General features: G+C 42.1%; 1 protein-coding gene across 1 annotated transcript in view; it reads right to left on the bottom strand.

Moving 5' to 3' along the window:
• tanc1b (tetratricopeptide repeat, ankyrin repeat and coiled-coil containing 1b) overlaps nt 1-20,082 on the bottom strand; it is a 362,831-nt gene that overhangs the window by 63,159 nt on the left and 279,590 nt on the right. Inside the window, exons 11-12 of the mRNA XM_060930092.1 lie at nt 15,139-15,370; nt 7,452-7,618 (exon numbers count right to left, since the gene is read on the bottom strand). Coding sequence (XP_060786075.1) covers nt 7,452-7,618; nt 15,139-15,370 — 399 coding nt within the window. The remainder of the gene's footprint in view (nt 1-7,451; nt 7,619-15,138; nt 15,371-20,082) is intronic.

The raw sequence follows: 20,082 nt of genomic DNA, 5'->3' as shown, positions 1-20,082 counted from the left end.
GGTCCGGGTTCGAGCCCCGTGGCCGGCGAGGGCCTTTCTGTGCGGAGTTTGCATGTTCTCCCCGTGTCCGCGTGGGTTTCCTCCGGGTGCTCCGGTTTCACCCACAGTCCAAAGACATGCAGGTTAGGTTAACTGGTGACTCTAAATTGACCGTAGGTGTGAATGTGAGTGTGAATGGTTGTCTGTGTCTGTGTGTCAGCCCTGTGATGACCTGGCGACTTGTCCAGGGTGTACCCCGCCTTTCGCCCGTAGTCAGCTGGGATAGGCTCCAGCTTGCCTGCGACCCTGTAGAACAGGATAAAGCGGCTAGAGATAATGAGATGAGATGAGACTATGGCACCGAGGTAAAGTTGTTTTTAAACTTACTGTTCACTCAGATACTGATTGGGGAAAAATAATAATAATAAATGACCTTCAAAGTTTTATAAAACCATAAACCTTTGTCTACTACCTCAAATGGAATCAAACACCAAATGCAAAGCAAACATGCACGACAAAAGCGCATTACACTTCATTTATTGATGTATTTTGAATCTTGTAGTACACATATATGGTGTGATAAACAGCATCAAGAGCAAAATACTGGTGAAATGCGAGTGGGTCATCTTTGGGGGGGTTTAAGTTACTCTGCTTTTATCCATCACTTCCTAATCTTTCCAGAGAGATTAACTCAACTAGCAAGGGAATTCATGCACAATCTGACATGGCCACGTTTAGGCAGATTTTCAGCAGCCACTGACAGACTGGAAGCAGGAAACGCTTGGTACCATCACCAAACGTTCTGAACATGTGCGTTGCAGATCAGTGGGGGAGTTGTAAGCAAGCAGACTGGCACTTAAACAGGTTTAAATCCCCTCAGCACTCCCCACAACCATACACATTATTTCATCATCACAGCGCTCTTTTCATTTCTCACAGAGTAGATATTTAATAAATTATACCATCTGTCAGGATTTCCATCTGTTCTGAAGGGCTTTGGGGATTTTTCCATGTTTATGTTACCGTATGTAGTCATCCGATCATGTCTGTTTGTGTGTACGTACGGTATGTATGTACGGTATGCATGTATGTATATGCTATCAACACAAATCAATATCGCTTCCTGTAGATGACAAGACTCAAGAAATGCACTGACCATTATTAATGTGTAATTTATATTTTCTGTCCCGATCACTATATTTTTTTTCCTCAAATTACTACATTTTGAAAATAACTTGCTGCAAATATTACATTCCGGGCAATGAATTTAGACGTCACTTTAAATTTGCAATTCACACGAGACTCATTCATTCACTTCCACAAACTATTTCAAATCATGCAGATTGGGAGATTGAGATTCATTTAACAGCAACACTGAATACGTTAACACCGATTAAAGAATCAATGCAGCTCTGCTATAGCTACTATAGCACTGAGAATTGATTATTCATGCCTGGAGGTCAGATGGAATTAAGCAAATCTCATCTCATCTCATCTCATCTCATTATCTCTAGCCGCTTTATCCTGTTCTACAGGGTCGCAGGCAAGCTGGAGCCTATCCCAGCTGACTACGGGCGAAAGGCGGGGTACACCCTGGACAAGTCGCCAGGTCATCGCAGGGCTGACACATAGACACAGACAACCATTCACACTCACATTCACACCTACGGTCAATTTAGAGTCACCAGTTAACCTAACCTGCATGTCTTTGGACTGTGGGGGAAACCGGAGCACCCGGAGGAAACCCACGCGGACACGGGGAGAACATGCAAACTCCGCACAGAAAGGCCCTCACCGGCCACGGGGCTCGAACCCGGACCTTCTTGCTGTGAGGCGACAGCACTAACCACTACACCACCGTGCCGCGGAATTAAGCAAATGACATTTAAAAAAAGAACCCTCAAGGAGCCAGCATGCATTCACTTACTTTTTTTTTTCCTCCTGCATACAAAAATGCAAACAATGTTTCACTTAACCACAACACAAATCATTATTATTTGAACTTCGTAGTTAAAAAAAGATAGACTACTGTACAAAGCAGACAGGGATATGACTAAGACTTCTTTATATGTATTGTGGGTTACTAAGCCTCCAGTGTCTGACAAATTCTTTCACTGGAGTTAACGGCAATGTTAATTCGTAGAAATTTGATCGTAAAACCCAGACATAAAGCACATTGGCAGGCATCAAATTATCATCTTCACTATAGCAGTACACCATTACGCCTGACTGCCAATATGACATGAATTACAAACTGAAGAGAAAATGAAAATTGCAGGTTGCGAAACACCACAAGTTCTCAGAGAAGGAAACTGACAATGTGACGTTTATATTTTGTGCCACATAAGACATTATAATCCTTATATGATGTAAAGGGACACTATTCAACTTCCAGCTGAAAATGTAGCCTTTAAAAACCCTCGTTTATGTGGTTGGCAGACATTCAAACTGAAAAGAATATGCTACCAAAACATACAATATGTAATTAATCTACATCAGTCTAAGTGTCCCATGCCACCCTCCAGCCAACCACTCAATTTACATCTGAATCATTATTTTTCTGAAACCGATGCATCAAAAGAAGCACTTTAGTGTATACAGTGGTGCTTGAAAGTTTGTGAACCCTTTAGAATTTTCTACATTTCTGCATAAATACGACCAAAAACAGCATCAGATTTTCACACAAGTCCTAAAAGTAGATAAAGAGAACCCAGTTAAACAAATGAGACAAAAATATTATACTTGGTCATTTATTTATTGAGGGAAATGATCCAATATTACATATCTGTGAGTGGCAATAGTATGTGAACCTTTGCTTTCAGTATCTGGTGTGACCCCCTTGTGCAGCAATAACTGCAACTAAACACTTCCAGTAACTGTTGATCAGTCCTGCACACCGGCTTGGAGGAATTTTAGCCCGTTCCTCCGTACAGAACAGCTTCAACTCTGGGATGTTGGTGGGTTTCCTCACATGAACTGCTCGCTTCAGGTCCTTCCACAACATTTCCATTGGATTAAGGTCAGGACTTTGACTTGGCCATTCCAAAACACGATCTTTATTCTTCTTTAACCATTCTTTGGTAGAACGACTTCTTGTCTTGCTGCATGACCCACCTTCTCTTGAGATTCAGTTCATGGACAGATATCCTGACATTTTCCTTTAGAATTCGCTGGTATAATCCAGAATTCATTGTTCCATCAATGATGGCAAGCCGTCCTGGCCCAGATACAGCAAAACAGGCCCAAACCATGATACTACCACCACCATGTTTCACAGATGGGATAAGGTTCTTATGCTGGAATGCAGTGGTTTCCTTTCTCCAAACATAACGCTTCTCATTTAAACCAAAAAGTTCTATTTTGGTCTCATCTATCCACAAAATATTTTCCAATAGCCTTCTGGCTTGTCCACATGATATTTAGCAAACTGCAGACGGGCAGCAATGTTCTTTTTGGAGAGCAGTGGCTTTCTCCTTGCAACCCTGCCATGCACACCACTGTTGTTCAGTGTTCTCCTGATGGTGGACTCATGAACATTAACATTAGCCAATGTGAGAGAGGCCTTCAGCTGCTTAGAAGTTACCCTGGGGTCCTTTGTGACCTCACCGACTATTACACGCCTTGCTCTTGGAGTGATCTTTGTTGGTTGACCACTCCTGGGGAGGGTAACAATGGCCTTGAATTTCCTCCATTTGTACACAATCTGTCTGACTGTGGATTGGTGGAGTCCAAACTCTTTAGAGATGGTTTTGTAACCTTTTCCAGCCTGATGAGCATCAACAAAGCTTTTTCCTGAGGTCTTCAGAAATCTCCTTTGTCCGTGCCACAAATGTGTTGTAAAGATCAGACTTTGATAGATCCCTGTTCTTTAAATAAAACAGGGTGCCCACTCACACCTGATTGTCATCCCATTGATTGAAAATACCTGACTCTAATTTCACCTTCAAATTAACTGCTAATCCTAGAGGTTCACATACTTTTGCCCCTCACAGATATGTAATATTGGATCATTTTCCTCAATAAATAAATTACCAAGTATCATAATTTTGTCTCATTTGTTTAACTGGGTTCTCTTTATCTACTTTTAAGACTTGCATGAAAATCTGATGATGTTTTAGGTCATATTTATGCAGAAATATAGAAAATTCTAAAGGGTTCACAAACTTTCAAGCACCACCGTATGTCTGTTGGGCCAGTCAGATTATATTCTTCCTGATTCAACTTCTCAATTAAACCCCATATTGACCCGGATGTGGTTGGGCAGTGGTGATTGTACACTGAAAGCAATCAGATGTCAGTTGTAGATTGGCCTTTAATCAATCAATCAATGGAGTAAATACACTGCAAAGACTGATCTGCCAACAATGAACCCAATGCAAAAAAGTGAGTGAGCAAAATTATGACGGTATGCATTGTGCTTCTTGCCAACGGTGTTGTTCAACCTCGACATGTCCTCTCATTGTGGAAGTGAATGAAGGTGCTGCTTCATTCTCCATTCATAACGAACATCGAAAAGCATGTCTGATCGGATTTACTCGAAATGTGTTCCATATTACTACCAATCCAACATCGCTGTTGGCGGGACAGAGACAGACTACAGAACTGTTCGTTGGTTGTACTCTATGCGTCATCTACATTTCAAGCAAGCCAATAATGCTGCAGGCAGGACACTGGGCCCAACTACAGAAGTGGGTTTTTCGTTTTTAAATTGTGGTTTATATATACACACACACACACACACACACACACACACACACACACACACACACACACACACACACACACGAGGGTAAGTCAAAAAGTTCTAAGACAAATTGAAAAAAATCTTTATGAAAATAAAGCAATATTTCTCTACATATCCTCCATTTAAGTCTAAACAGTTCTGCAAGCGGTGTTTCCATCGAAGAATTCCCTCTTTGTAGAATTCTGGGGAATGTCTTTCACACCTTTTGAAATTATAACATCTGTCTTAGAACTTTTTGACTTACCCTCGTGTGTGTGTATACACACACACACACACACACACACACACACACACACACACACACACACACACACACACCAGTTCAAAAGTTTGGGGTCACTTTGAAATTTCTTTATTTTTGAAAGAAAAGCACTGTTCTTTTCAACGAAGATCACTTTAAACTAATCAGAAATACACTCTATACATTGCTAATGTGGTAAATGACTAATACCCTGTCCACACTAGGGATTTTGTACTGATACGATACCACTTTCGTACCGCAACACCTGTCCACACTAGCAACTATAGCGGTACTGTAGCGGTATAACTGTATCGGTATGAAACCCACAAATGTATGGGTTTCGTACCAGTACAGTAGCGCTTCGTAGCCTGGGAAATCCCATGCTGCTTTGCACAATCGTTCCGATCTGAAAAGACAGCATGGAAACTATGGTCTAAAGGCTCGCCTGAGTTAGGGAGCCAATCAGAGAGTGGGGAGGGGCGGAAAGACGGTGACGCGTACTACTCGACAAACGGAAGCTTGTAGTTTATTTGGGACTGTTTACGGATCACATTTAACATGGCGGCGAGCGATACGAACCAAACTAACCAAACCAGCTTCTCTCATATTTGTCTTGCACAAACGGCAGTAATCGTTCGGTGCCATTGTTTTCCTATTTTTGTTTTGCCTTCTCTTTCCTTCTCTTCTTCGCCTCTTCGTCACTCTAACTACGTCACCGTTGCACAACTGCCATGATTGGCCATGGGCTACGTATACGCCAAATGATAGACATTCGCAACGTCCAATAAACGGCCGTTGACAATCGTAAACCACACCTCCCCTACGAGAAATTCAATAGGCGGATTCCAGACCATATTTCACTTGTGATACGGTCTGGTGTTAACCAGACTAAGCGCTTCGCTGTAGTGTGGACAGATGAAGCGGCTCTGTATCGATACAAATGCGCATGCGCAAAGTCACACACCTCAATCGATGTCTTCACTGAATAAAATAGTGAAGAACGGAGATTCGTTTTCTTTGTTTCTTTCTCAACTGCCTCGTGCATTTTATACGATTCGACTGAATAAATGACCACCAGAAATACAGACTGTACATTGACAACAAAAAGCACACACACGTTGTTTCATCCGGCATATTCTCGGAAGGAAGTTGCTCGGTAACCACGGAAACATTTCGCGCACGCGCATTTCAACTACCGTGAAAGAAAACTGCAAACATTTCTCGCTAGTGTGGACAGATGCACTAAACTGTACCGGTATACTTTGTATCGATACAGTTATACCACTTTCGTACCGGTATAAGTGTGAACACAGCATATTCTAGCTAAATTCTACTAAATGTCTGGTTTTTGGTGCAATAGGTGTATAGAGGCCCATTTCCAGCAACTCTCACTCCAGTGTTCTAATGGTACAATGTGTTTGCTCATTGCCTCAGAAGGCTAATGGATGATTAGAAAACCCTTGTACAATCATGTTAGCACAGCTGAAAACAGTTGAGCTCTTTAGAGAAGCTATAAAACTGACCTTCCTTTGAGCAGATTGAGTTTCTGGAGCATCACATTTGTGGGGTCGATTAAATGCTCAAAATGGCCAGAAAAATGTCTTGACTATATTTTCTATTCATTTTACAACTTATGGTGGTAAATACAAGTGTGACTTTTCATCGAAAACACAAAATTGTCTGGGTGACCCCAAACTTTTGAACGGTAGTGTATGTATAAATAAACAAATACAAAAATGCTTTTAGTGGCAAAGAAACAAATTCAAATGCCAATTCCAATAATTGGAAAAATGCTGAATATCTTTTCCGCTTATTGGTCGGCCGATAAGCCGTTGAGCCCTAGAACCCCAGACAACACATTTACCAAAGATCTTTTACCCATCATTCACATGTCCCATGCCTTCTTCCTCAATTTATAAATCCCTTTCTCGTCCCAATGAAAACAGCTGTCACACATCATTTACCGATACTAACAGCTTTCCTGCATCAGCCCTCATTCCTTACACTTGCCAGATTTGGGATACTCTGAAATGCAGGGTATACAACAAGCAGAAAGATCCCTGTAAGCTAACTGCGTAGTAGTAGTAGCTAGCCATTGTTTCGAGGGAGTGTGGGCTTGGATCTATCAAGACAAGACACCAGCAGCAGATAAATCTCTGCCACTCTGAGTTATGTAAAAGGCTAACATGCACATAAAAATGCCATAATGGGTTTCCTTACCTGAATCATTTGCTATGCAAACTAAACAGGTGATATACTAAGATATCCTGCTCTCATAACAGTTTAAAGAACGCGAGCTCATACAACAAAGCAGTGGAAAATTCTTACAAAATACACACAATACAATCAATCAATGCTATAATATTTAATAAAGGGGTGATATCAATTATGTTAATCTGTCAAAAAACACAATAACCACTTGCTTTGCAAGGCAGAACTTGGTTTTTAATAAGTCTACTAATAAGGGGTATACTGGGGTTGTTTTACCTGTAGACTGGACCGCACAGTGACAATAAGTTTGAGCCAGATGGGGAACTTTGAGATACTTTTGGTAATGAAGGATGCCACAGTGTCACCATAGTCTGGTTTGTGAAACTCTGCTTCATTAAGCCCATCAATCAGGATGATGCAATCCTCTTCTGGAATCTTCTTTTCTGATTGGGAGAGTAAATACAGAAAGATAAACCAGTGTCCTCATATTAACCACATAAAAATAGAAAAGCAAGGACAACCACACATCCACGGCTAGCTGTTCCTCGTTCTCACCTAAAACAGAAAGACAATCGTGCATTTGGAACAGTCTACTGGTAGATATCAGACTGGCTTGTTCTGTGTCCAGTTTTTCCATGTTCGCAGCCAATGAAGACACAGGAATGAGTCTCTCATCTCATTATCTCTAGCCGCTTTATCCTGTTCTACAGGGTCGCAGGCAAGCTGGAGCCTATCCCAGCTGACTACGGGCGAAAGGTGGGGTACACCCTGGACAAGTCGCCAGGTCATCACAGGGCTGACACATAGACACAGACAACCATTCACACTCACATTCACACCTACGGTCAATTTAGAGTCACCAGTTAACCTAACCTGCATGTCTTTGGACTGTGGGGGAAACCGGAGCACCCGGAGGAAACCCACGCAGACACGGGGAGAACATGCAAACTCCGCACAGAAAGGCCCTCGCCGGCCACGGGGCTCGAACCCAGAACCTTCTTGCTGTGAGGCGGCAGTGCTAACCACTACACCACCGTGCCGCCGGAATGAGTCCATATTTTCAAAAAATGGCAATCGTACAAATGTGAAATGTTGCATGAGGTGTTTCTCTTAGTTCATAGTAAGTACAAGAGTTGCATGACTGGTAAAGTTGAAGGAAAGCATGCCACGAGTGAGGTGTGTGGCTGCCTGCAGGTTAAGAGCATTTACTCTTAGCTCATAAAGGTGCTTTCACTGTGGATTAGCTCCAAGTCTGAAAGATGGAAAAATATACATAAAGACATATGTATACCGCCCTCACCAGCGTATCATGGTGTATTTGTCTCCCTGCTTCAGCATCCACTACTTAAAGGTGCAGTCATCAATTATAATCCAATACACTACCAAATTCATTGAATAACTCGTCATGGTCTGCTTGCTGTCCGCTTCTTATGCACTCTCAAAATTAAATGTGGTGTTCACACACAGCCCTGTCTCTTTAAAGCTAGACGGCCTTTCGATTTCATAAAAGCGGTGAAATTTAGTTCCCTCTGAAATTTGGTCATTGTCATACAGGTTTATTTCTGTAATATCTCACAGAACATCAAGCCATTCTGTGGCTGGGGAGTTATTTAATTTGAAGGGATTCCCTAGCAAATAATGTGCATGAAATCGCTCATTTCGCGCAGTTAAGCAGACAGAGGAAGTCCGTGTACGCATGTGCAGGTTTACCTTCTTTTTTTGGGTTTTATGTCAGCTGGCATCCACAGTGTTGCATTACTGCCATCTACAAGTTTACCTTGACCGTGCACTGACTGTTCCATCATTATGTCGCTAAACGGACAGGTGATCACACCGAGGTGCTCGCTGACCGCTGATATTTTAGTTTAGTCCTGCGTTTCCTTTGCTTCGCAACATAACGTCTTTTTTTCCTCACTTTCCGTTACTGTAGTCGGTTTTTCACGTTTCATTCGCACACTCACGTCCTCCATTTTTCTCTCCCGTTTCAAATTTGTATCCCACAATGCCTTGCGCAAACGGGGAAAGCCCACCATGTGATGCATGACGTAGTATCTTGAATTGGGTCATGGTGAAGCAGGAAAAAATAGTGGAGAATTTAGGGTCACATGGGTGTAAATTAATTAATTGTTCTATTTAAAAAAACGAATAAAATTGGAAGTCTGTGATTTGAATTCAGTAGCTCTCGGTCCACTAAACAAAAATAACTGGTGTTAGGAAAAATTATTTTTATGGCCTGCACTTGAAAAATCTGAAAGGCAGTCTACCTTTTTAAGATAATACACTAAGGTTTATAGTTAAAAGGCACGATATAAATAAGTCACTCTGAGTTAATTAAAAAAAAAAGCAATAAAAGGGATATTTCAGGATATAAATGCTCGTCATTGTGATGGTACCCTCAAGTTTCACACCGAGGTGCTCGATGACTGCTGATATTTATGAGTTTGGTCCTGCGTTTCCTTTCCTTCGCAACATAACGTCTTTTCTTCTCGCTTTCCGTTACTGTAGTCGGTCTTTCACGTTTCATTCGCACACTCACGTCCTCCATTTTTCCTGTTTCAAATTTGTATCCCACAATACCTTGCCTGAACGGGGAAAGCCCACTACGTGATGCATGACGTAGTACTGTATCTTGAATTGGGTCATGGTGAAGGAAGAAAAAATAGCAGAGAATTTAGGGCCACGTGGCCCTAAATTCATTAATTATTCTATTTAAAAAAAAATAATAATAATAATAATAATAAAATTGGAAGTCTGTGATTCGAATTCAGTAGCTTTCGGTCCACTAAACAAAAACAATTGGATGTCAGGGAAAATTCTTTTTATGACCTACACTTGAAAAATCTGAAAGGCAGTCTACCTTTAACTCTTTACCCCGTAATGACGACATATGACGACCCCGTCTATATCCCATAATGACGACATATGATGCCTTGTCTAAAACCTTGTCAAAACCTTGTCTTTAGACTTTTTTTTTCTTGTAAATATTCTCAGGGTGAACAGTATATACCGTACATATACAAGGGTGGCTGTAGCAACTGCTTTAAAGGAACAGTCAACCGTATTTCCATAATGAAATATGCTCTTACCTGAATTGAGACGAGCTGCTCCGTACCTATCCGAGCTTTGCGCGACCTCCCAGTCAGTCAGACGCGCTGTCACTCCTGTTAGCAATGTAGCTAGGCTCAGCATGGCCAATGGTATTTTTTGGGGCTGTAGTTAGATGCGACCAAACTCTTCCACGTTTTTCCTGTTTACATAGGTTTATATGACCAGTGATATGAAACAAGTTCAGTTACACAAATTGAAACGTAGCGATTTTCTATGCTATGGAAAGTCCGCACTATAATGACAGGCGTACTACCACCTTCTGCGCGCTTCAGCAGCGCATTGATATCTGAGCTCCGTATCAATGTGCTGCCGAAGCGCGCAGAAGGTGTTAGTACGCCTGTCATTATAGTGCGGACTTTCCATAGCATAGAAAATCGCTACGTTTCAATTTGTGTAACTGAACTTGTTTCATATCACTGGTCATATAAACCTATGTAAACAGGAAAAACGCGGAAGAGTTTGGTCGCATCTAACTACAGCCCCAAAAAATACCGTTGGCCATACTGAGCCTAGCTACATTGCTAACAGGAGTGACAGCGCGTCTGACTGCGTCTGACTGACTGGGAGGTCGCGCAAAGCTCGGATAGGTACGGAGCAGCTCGTCTCAATTCAGGTAAGAGCATATTTCATTATGGAAATATGGTGGACTGTTCCTTTAAGGGGTAAAGAGTTAAATGGGAAAGAAATAAAGTGGCTCAGACTGAGCCACATAACACTATTCCAGCCAATCATCAACAGAGGGCGGGGTACTTGTGCTTGTGCACGGGGGGGGGGTGTCAATGGGACCAAGAAGGACTGAAAAGAGGGCCATTTGGGCAGGAGAGGGAACATCATAAGTGGTGGGTGTGTGAGGAAGCTGGGAAAAAACAGGCTGTCGAAAGCCGGCTCTCCAGTCCATCCTATTGCTCAATGGCTGACTACTCAGCGGGAGTTTATTCAGCTAGATGGGCTCGCCTCATTTTGTGCCTACAGAAATGTGCCTCTCTGCATTAAGGCTTGCGGTGGTTGGTTTTAGTAATTGTTGTACTGTCTTGCAGGGTTCACACATGTGCACTTGATGTAGTCCTGTGTAGGTTAGTGTAGTTTCATGCACTTGTATTGTTTAATGCAGCACCATGGTCATGGATGAACATCGTTTCATTTCACTATGCACTGTACCAGCTATACATGGTTGAAATGACAAAGCAACTTGAATTGATCAGGGTATTTGTTTGTACAATGTTTACCACATAGACATAAAAACACAAGTTTAGTAGCACGGTGGGGCTATTGGGATTGATGCATAATTTGAAATGCTATGCTAGGTGACATTACTTTCCTTGTTAGCTGCAAACCTACGGTTCTCTCACTGGGCACTGCAGTGCTGTAAAAACAATCTAAACAACAAACTCTTGCTACGAGAAAGACGTTTCTCTTTTGGTCAGCTAAGCCGGTTGTTAGCATCGTTGCCTTGGCAATGCACATCCATGAATTTGGGAGGCGGAGCTTCTGAAGGAGCACCAAAGGGAGGTGTGGATTTGTTTGGCTGTTGAGTTTGAATATCAATAATCTGTCTTCAGAACTGATGGCTCCCTCTTTAAACCCAGTGTCAGGATAGATTGTAAAACTACAGTGCTTTGAAATGAAGACATTTTTCCTCCATTCTCTGTACAGACACTTCTTGCCACATCTCGTACAGTGGTTTGTCTCGGTGGTTGATGTATTAAACTTAAGTAGGAAACTGGGTCAAATTCAAAATTTACTCTCAAAGTGGAATGTGATGGTGCACACGAGCTGCAAGTTTATAGTGTCCGTGAGACTGCATTATACCACCTAACACACTGTAGCAGATAAAGGGTTAAAAACGTGTGAACACGTGTTATTTTATATGCACCAGCTATTATTTGAATAAAGGCTTTGGACATGGGTGCAGATCCCGGGGGGGACATGACCCCCCCCCCAATTTCTGAAAAACATGAATTGTCCCCCCCAATAAAAATCCCCTAAATTATTAAAAATTGTACAAACAAATGTATTTTCAGTAGTGCTGTTAAAAATGTCGCGTTATTAACGCGTTAACTTGACTCAATTTTAACGGCGATAATTTTTTTATCGTGAGATTAACGCTCTGTGACATGATGCCACGCCCTGCACAGCCAGAGTCCTCTGCCCTCCCCCAAAGAGCCACAGTGCTCGGCTTAGGTTTCGTTTTCCCATCGGCGGCTCCAGCCCCACTTTGCAGTGGCTGTGACAAGACGTGTTATGCTCTGCAATTAAAAAAAAAAAAAACATTGGTACAACCAGTGTTCGAACTATGCCGATATTTTCGGGGGGGTCCCTTTTTTTCCCCTTGGGGGGGTGCTTGCGCTTGTCTCAGAGCGTGGATCTCCATCGCGCGCTCACTTCGGATATGCAAATGCTTCCCGTTACACACGATTGCTATGTCAATAAACATCATTTTGACAATATTTTAGAGACCCCCCCAACATTTCCCAAATCATGTTTTCAAGGGATCTCATGTCCGTTTCAGGGGATCTCGGATCCCCCGAGTACCCCCGTAGTTCGAACGGTGAGCAAGCCCATTCACTTTTTTATGCTGATAAGAGAATTACAATGGTTTTTCATGTGACAAAAATGTGCGATTAAATTGCGATTAATCGCGAGTTAACTATGACAGTCGCGACATTAATCGCGATTAAATATTTTAATCGCTTGACGGCACTAATTTTCAGACAAATGATTCCCTGTGCAGTACTTTTTGAATGATGTGGCGAGCCTCTACGAAGTTGTGATTTATGGTTGCATGGTATGAGCATATGGGCAATAAATAAATAAATAAATAAATAAATAAATAACTTGTGTGTCCCCCGCAATCCTGACATCGGATCTGCACCCCTGGCTTTGGAACGTCAAAACAGTACTTTTGCATGAGTTGCCTGTTCAAATATGAGCATGGATGAATACTTTACACAAAATTTAATGTGAAAACAAGACACATTTGAATCCGTTGCAGCGTGTTCAACTTCCTATGAGTGTAAGGGTGCCATGTCTCAATTCTGCCTTTGATTCATGCAGACAGATGAAGAGGGGATTTAAAAATTCATTACAAACCAACATAGTGATCTGAGCATTTTCTCCTGATCAAACAGACTGAATTTACACATGGTGGAAACATAATTCTTTACTAAGGGATAGATCAAGGCTAATGTGTGTGTGCGCTAGTGAACGCCTCTTTTAAATTCCTTAACAAATAAGGCACAACGAATGGCCCTTGAAAAGCCCACAAATGATCTGAACTTTTCAGTTGAATGATGAAGTGGATAAATCAACATTTCCCCCATTTCAGCAAGAATATATTGAGCCATTTGTTTCAATAATGTGTAAGAGATGTGCAGCAGCTCCTGTTAGTTGCACCTCTGTACCCTTGCCTGCTGCCACCGTACCGATTCTCGGTCTTTTCTTTTTAAGCATGCAAACAGAGGGTTTGTCTATTCATGTCTCAGGCCTGACCTCCCACAATACCTCATTGATTTAAATGTAAAGCTGAAAGAAAAGACTGGACCCCTGTGTTCGATAAACCACAGCGATCCTGAAATGAGCGTGCTGCCTGTTGCTTTAAAAAGCTGACAAAAGTGTTAACTCTCAGCAGGTTCAGGAAACAAGTTTTTCTAATGCCGCTTTTCCACTACCAACGCGGCTGAGTTGGGCTGAGCCGTGCCGTGCTGAGTTGGGCTGAGTTGAGCTGAGTGGGGCTGTTGGAGTTGCATTTCGACTACAACTGCGCTGAACCATGCTGGCTGGAAGTGGGTGGACACATTGGGTGGAGTTAGCGAAAGTGGGTGGACGTCAGGTGATGTCGTTAAGCAGCGCAAACAGTGACATCAGTGACCTTTTAAGCGGTAGTCTCACAACCCGGAGAGTAAACAATAAACATGGAGGACATGGTGTCGTTAGTGTTGCTGGTCTTGGTGCTGTGGCTTGTTGTCACCGACAACGCCAACAGATACTGGCAAGAGCGTATAGATGAGGCGAGGCGCATAAGGCTTCAGAATTCTCGTAATTCGTAATTCTTCTTCTTCCGGGTTTACGGTGTTTACAGATCCCAGCGTGCTCGCGGGGCGTGTGTGGGCATGAGGACACTCCTCCTCACCAATCAGTGCACAGGGGAGTGTCTCCTCACGCCCCTAGCCTCACTTGGCTCGGTTTGGCTCGCTTCAGCCCCACTCCAAAACCGTGCGAGTTTTGGGGTCTGAGCAGGGCTGAAGCGAGCTGAGTCGTGCTGTTCTTAGATAGTCGAAACGCGAGCCGTGTCGGGCTGAAGTGAGCTGAAGCGAGCTGAAAAAGGGTAGTGGAAAAAAGGGCCATAAGTGGTCAGTATAGACAGTTCAACAGCTTAGTATGTCTGGTCATCCTTTCCTTTCCTTTCAGAAAGAGAGTGAGAGACAGAGAATGAGAATATTTTCATGAGTAAAGATGAGAAAAGATTTCGGTTGCCTTAGTGACCATTATTAAGACAGTCCTCATCATTAGGAGCTGTCTGACTCTTTTATTCCTTTTTGAATAACAGGTAGATTGAACAGCAAATTATTACTAATGCTGTGTGGCTCAAGAGAGCATAAATTTGCATCAATATTACATAGACTAAAGCAAACCCTCACACTGACGAGTCTCCTTGCTGGAGGCACTGCCTTAATCATGAATCTAAAAATAATCCGATACTAATTACACATCAAAAATCACACCAAATTTGTGATTGCAAAATCGCACCTCTTAAATACGTTAGAGTTTCTACAATGTGGTAATGGAAGATAACCGTAATACAACAGCACGACGAGTGATTATGGGATGGAAGGGCAGTGACTCTGGAAATATTTACCTTTGCGCAGGTTGATGAGTGGCTCCAGCACACCCCTGCGGAAGGCAGCCATTGGGTCCTGCACGCAAGAGCGCAGACTGAGCATGCTCTGCAGGTGGGGCTCTTTCAGTAGCAGCTCCCTATAGGCCGCAAGTTGATGTGCTCTGCACATTAGAGCAGCCACACTGTGTACAAATTCAGGCACTAGACAGGTGTAGGTGTTATCAGCCTGGCAGTAATGATATGCCACCACCTAGAGAGAGACAGAGAGAGAGTTAATTAACAATTATTTGCCCAAGGCTCAGTGAATATCGGTGAATAATAACGGAGACAAAGTCGAGGTTATTATTCACCGATATTCACTGAGCCTGAGGTGGATAATTGTTTTAGTATAAACACACAGGCGATTTTATATACATTTTTTTTTCAAAAAAAAATATTTCAATCTTCAAAAGTGGCATGGAAATGTAATGCGGGCAGCTTTGTGTGTCACATATCTATGCGAGTCAAATAAAATACCTTGTTTTGATATCGATAAAATACATCACAATTCCACTTTAACTTTGAACAGTTTTAGACCAAACTTCACAGCATCTTTAGTGCAAATTTCTAATTCCTCCTCACTTACGGTGACGAAGCATTTTGCCGAGTCGCTCAAAGTGATCAAGAAATGGTCCGAATCTCTCGACCAATCAGCGTGCACGATTTCCTATAATCACCTCCGTATTTATACTAATAATAGATAACTCCTAGTGGTACTCCGGTCTCATTATTCCGTGAATAATACGTCCCCATTGTGCATATAACGTATATGAAGGTTACTGCATCTTTCATAATGCTGTGGTTTCACAACGGTCTCTGAGGAGATCAAGTTTCAGTTTCAAATTACAGCAACAATTTTATTCAATACTTGGAATCATCCCACAGAATAATTTTTAGTAGATATACTCTACAGTACCAGTCAAAAATTTGGACACACCTACTCATTCATAGGTTTGGGTTTTTGGTGTTTTTTTTTTTCCAATTTTGACTTTTCTACATTGTAGGACAATAATGAAAACTTCAAAACTATTACATTTCATATGGAACACGTTATATATTATGTGGTTAAAAAAAAAAAGTCCAAAAACCAAAATGTGTTTCATATTTTAGATTCTTCAGAGCATCCAGCGTTTATCTTCATGGCGCTTTATACCATACACGACTGGCATTATCTTAACCAGCTTCATGAGGTAGTCACCTGGAATAGTTTTCAGTTAACGGGTGTGCCTCGTCAAAAGTTAATTCGTGCAATTTCTTGCCTTCTTAATGCGTTTGAGATCAAACCGTGAATAATAAAAATACAGTAAATAACCCTATTCCATAATTGTAATAATCCATATTATGTCAAGAACCACTCAAACAAGATCAACTGTGAGCTACTGCTAATCCCCCCCCCCCCCCCCGCCCCCCGCTCTCACTTACATCAGAATGCAAGAGATTGAAGGAATAGGACACTTATTATGAATGTTGACGTCAACAAATAATTAACCCTGAAACAAGTAAAGAGCCGTGTTCTCCTCAGGGATTTCAAACAGCATCCTGGTAAACTGTCATTTTGAAATAGCATTTTGCTTCTTGAAACAGCATCAAAATCCACCCTATATGTTTCGTAAATACATTCAGTTGGTAAACAGGAAGTTGACGTGAGACAGACCTGAAAACAGTATAAACGGTATAGAACCCCAAGCTGAAGCTCGGTACCAAATATCAAGCAGTTGTGATTTGTAGTTGCTGAGAAAAGTGTTATGAAAATTTTGTATATTCACACTGTGTGTTTCATAAATACATTCAGTTGGTAAACAGTAAGTCGATGTGCGACAGACCTGAAAATGGTATACACCGTATAGAACCCCAAGTTAAAGTTTGGTACCAAGTGGCTATGATTTGTGGTTACTGAGAAAAAGGGTGTTTCGGACAGACAGAAATACAGACGGACAGAGGTAAACCAGTATACCCCCCTCCTTCGGAGCGGGGGCATATATAATAAGTAAAGAGAAACGACATCCATCATTACTTTAAGACATTAAGTGTCTTCTCATCTCATCTCATTATCTGTAGCCGCTTTATCCTATTCTACAGGGTCGCAGGCAAGCTGGAGCCTATCCCAGCTGACTACGGGCGAAAGGCGGGGTACACCCTGGACAAGTCGCCAGGTCATCACAGGGCTGACACATAGACACAGACAACCATTCACACTCACATTCACACCTACGGTCAATTTAGAGTCACCAGTTAACCTAACCTGCATGTCTTTGGACTGTGGGGGAAACCGGAGCACCCGGAGGAAACCCACGCGGACACGGGGAGAACATGCAAACTCCGCACAGAAAGGCCCTCGCCGGCCACGGGGCTCGAACCCGGACCTTCTTGCTGTGAGGCGACAGCGCTAACCACTACACCACCGTGCCACCCACATTAAGTGTCTGTCTTAAGAAAAACATTTTTAAAAATTGAATTAACAAGTGTGTCCAAACTTTTGACTGGTACTGTAGTTTCAGAATATCCAATGACAATTTCTTCCATTAGATTTTTAATCATCTAAATGAAAAGACAAATTAGAAGGGACTCTCCTGTGAAGCAGAGATGTTCTTAGAACAGAGTCCATCATGAAACCCTATCTGAACAACTTGGCCAAAATAAAAATGCAGGTCAGCAGAGCCCTTCAAGGTACTGTTCTTAGGTGCTTCTCAATTTTTCAGATTTTTTTTTTCGTGAAATCAATGTTTGACAGATGGCTGCGTTTTCCATTTGGATAGGGTTAATAAGAATGGCTCAATTTTCACCTCAAGAGAAAACCTTTTCAGCCCATCACCTAATTTCATATGGGTATAAGGAGGCCATCCATTTCAAGTTTCTTTTACTTGTGCATTTTCGCTACAGAGAAAGATTTATTTCACGTTAAATTTCTTTAGAATACATAAATTTTTTTTTTCGTTTCCGGTTGAGAGTACGTCGTGCGCGTTCTGGCTGCCGCTTCTCACAAGAGCTTTTTTATTTTATTTCTTTTTCTATTTTTTTTCCTGTGTGTTTGTGTAGTTTGATATTTGTTTGAGTGTTTTGTCCGCCAGTTGTGGTGTAGCTCCAGACCCAGTTTTGAGCGTCGGTTCCCTCCAGGCCTTGGTTCACCGTGGGTGATGCCTGTGCTCCCAACTGTGGACTGCAGTGAGCTCGTTGCTCATTTTACATCGTGGTTGTCCAGCGCTCTGCACTTTAACGCTTGGCGTGATGTTCCGAGCGATGTTGCTCGGTGGTGTCGCGGTGGCTGTGCAGGCGGTTTGGGACACACCAGCGCTCTGCGTGGCGGAGCTTCTCTGCTCGCTTTGTGGATCCATGGTGTGGTGTTCGAGCGATGTTGCTGACGGCGTCGCGGCGGCAGTGCTGGAGATGTGGGACTTGTTTTCGTGTGCCTTTTGGTGGGACTGTGGCTGCTACACCACGGGAATTACATCCTGATGCCTACTTGGTGGACTTTTTATTTTTTATTTATTTACTTTTTATTATATTTTTTTTAATTTATTTTTTCTTTCCTTGTTTATAATTGTAAAGCGACCTTGGGTTTTCTGAAAGGCGCTATATAAATTTAACTTATTATTATTATTATTATTATTATTATAGGGCCAAATTACTCAATTCTGATTGGTCAATCAAGGAGGGCTTTTTTCCTCAACACAGGGATGTATTTCTGAAATGCTATTGGCTAGTTCGTTGCTTGGTTACGGTTACAAAAACTAGCAAATTTTGTCAACAAAATGGCTGACCCTGTTGACTCAGCAATGTCGCGTTTCACTATATTTGACGAAGAAATCATAAACCAATTGAAAGCTGCGAGCGAAAATGAAAATACCAAAAAAAAGTACAAATTTTTGGCTTTCCGTGTTTAAGAAATGTGCCACAGAAAGACAAATAAACGACTCTCTAGTGGCATATGAATGCTGTGAGTTCGACAAGGTGCTATCGCAGTTTTATGCAGAAGTCAGGAAAGAAAATGGGGAAAACTACGAACCAGGCTCTCTTAAAGTAATGCAGGCAGCACTGGATCGGCATCTGAGACAAGAGAAATATCCGGGATCAATCCTGAAAGATGTTACTTTTCAAGAATCACGAAAAGTCCTCAAGGGAAAAGCGAGAGATTTGCGAAAACAAGGAATGCTTCAGAAACTCATTCAAACGTGCAAGATCGTCTTGCGCCCTGATTGGTTCAGAAAACGTGAATGACAAATGTTGTGAATTTGAATGGCTTCCGAACTATGAATTTGGCCCTATATATTATCAACAAGTACAGTAATCGTATGGTTCCTCGTAAAATGAAGGATCAATTTCACTCGTGATTTCAAAGTTTTGAAATTCACTCGTGAAATTAATCCTTAATTTTACTCGGCCCAATACGATTACCTATATTAATTTATTATTTAAATAACTCTAATTGTCCCCATTTTCTCCAACAGCCTCAGGCCCTGTCCACACGCCAACGGATTCAGGTGAATCCAATAAAATTGTTTATCGTTTCGGCCTGGCGTCCACACGGCACCGGCGTTTTGGGTGCCCCAAAACGATTTTTTTTGAGAACGGTTTCCAGAGTGGAAAAATCTGGCAACGGCGCCGTTGCGAAGTCGTCTGGATGAGTAGAACGGATTTGTTTACGATGACGTCACAACCACATGACTGTGTTTGTTCCTGTGAGTGCTTCACGCCAGGTAGAAGAAGGGGTTTATGCGCATGCGTCCTACTTCTTCTATTGTTCTGGTGTCTCCGATGGGACCGTCTTACAGCGCACGTAGAGGTGTGGCATGTGTATTGCATCGTTTTCAGCAAGCGTTGCGTTGCCATATGTACCTGATATTTTACTGATCCGTTGCCCATGTGGACACGATATTTTTTTTACCCGCTAAAAAAAAAATCTCGTTGCCGTTGTCGTATGGATGT

This window comes from Neoarius graeffei, chromosome 9, assembly GCF_027579695.1.
Source record: "Neoarius graeffei isolate fNeoGra1 chromosome 9, fNeoGra1.pri, whole genome shotgun sequence".
Taxonomy (NCBI): domain Eukaryota; kingdom Metazoa; phylum Chordata; class Actinopteri; order Siluriformes; family Ariidae; genus Neoarius; species Neoarius graeffei.
The sequence above is the reverse complement of the archived record's forward strand: the minus strand, read 5'-3'. Positions and strand labels throughout refer to the sequence as shown.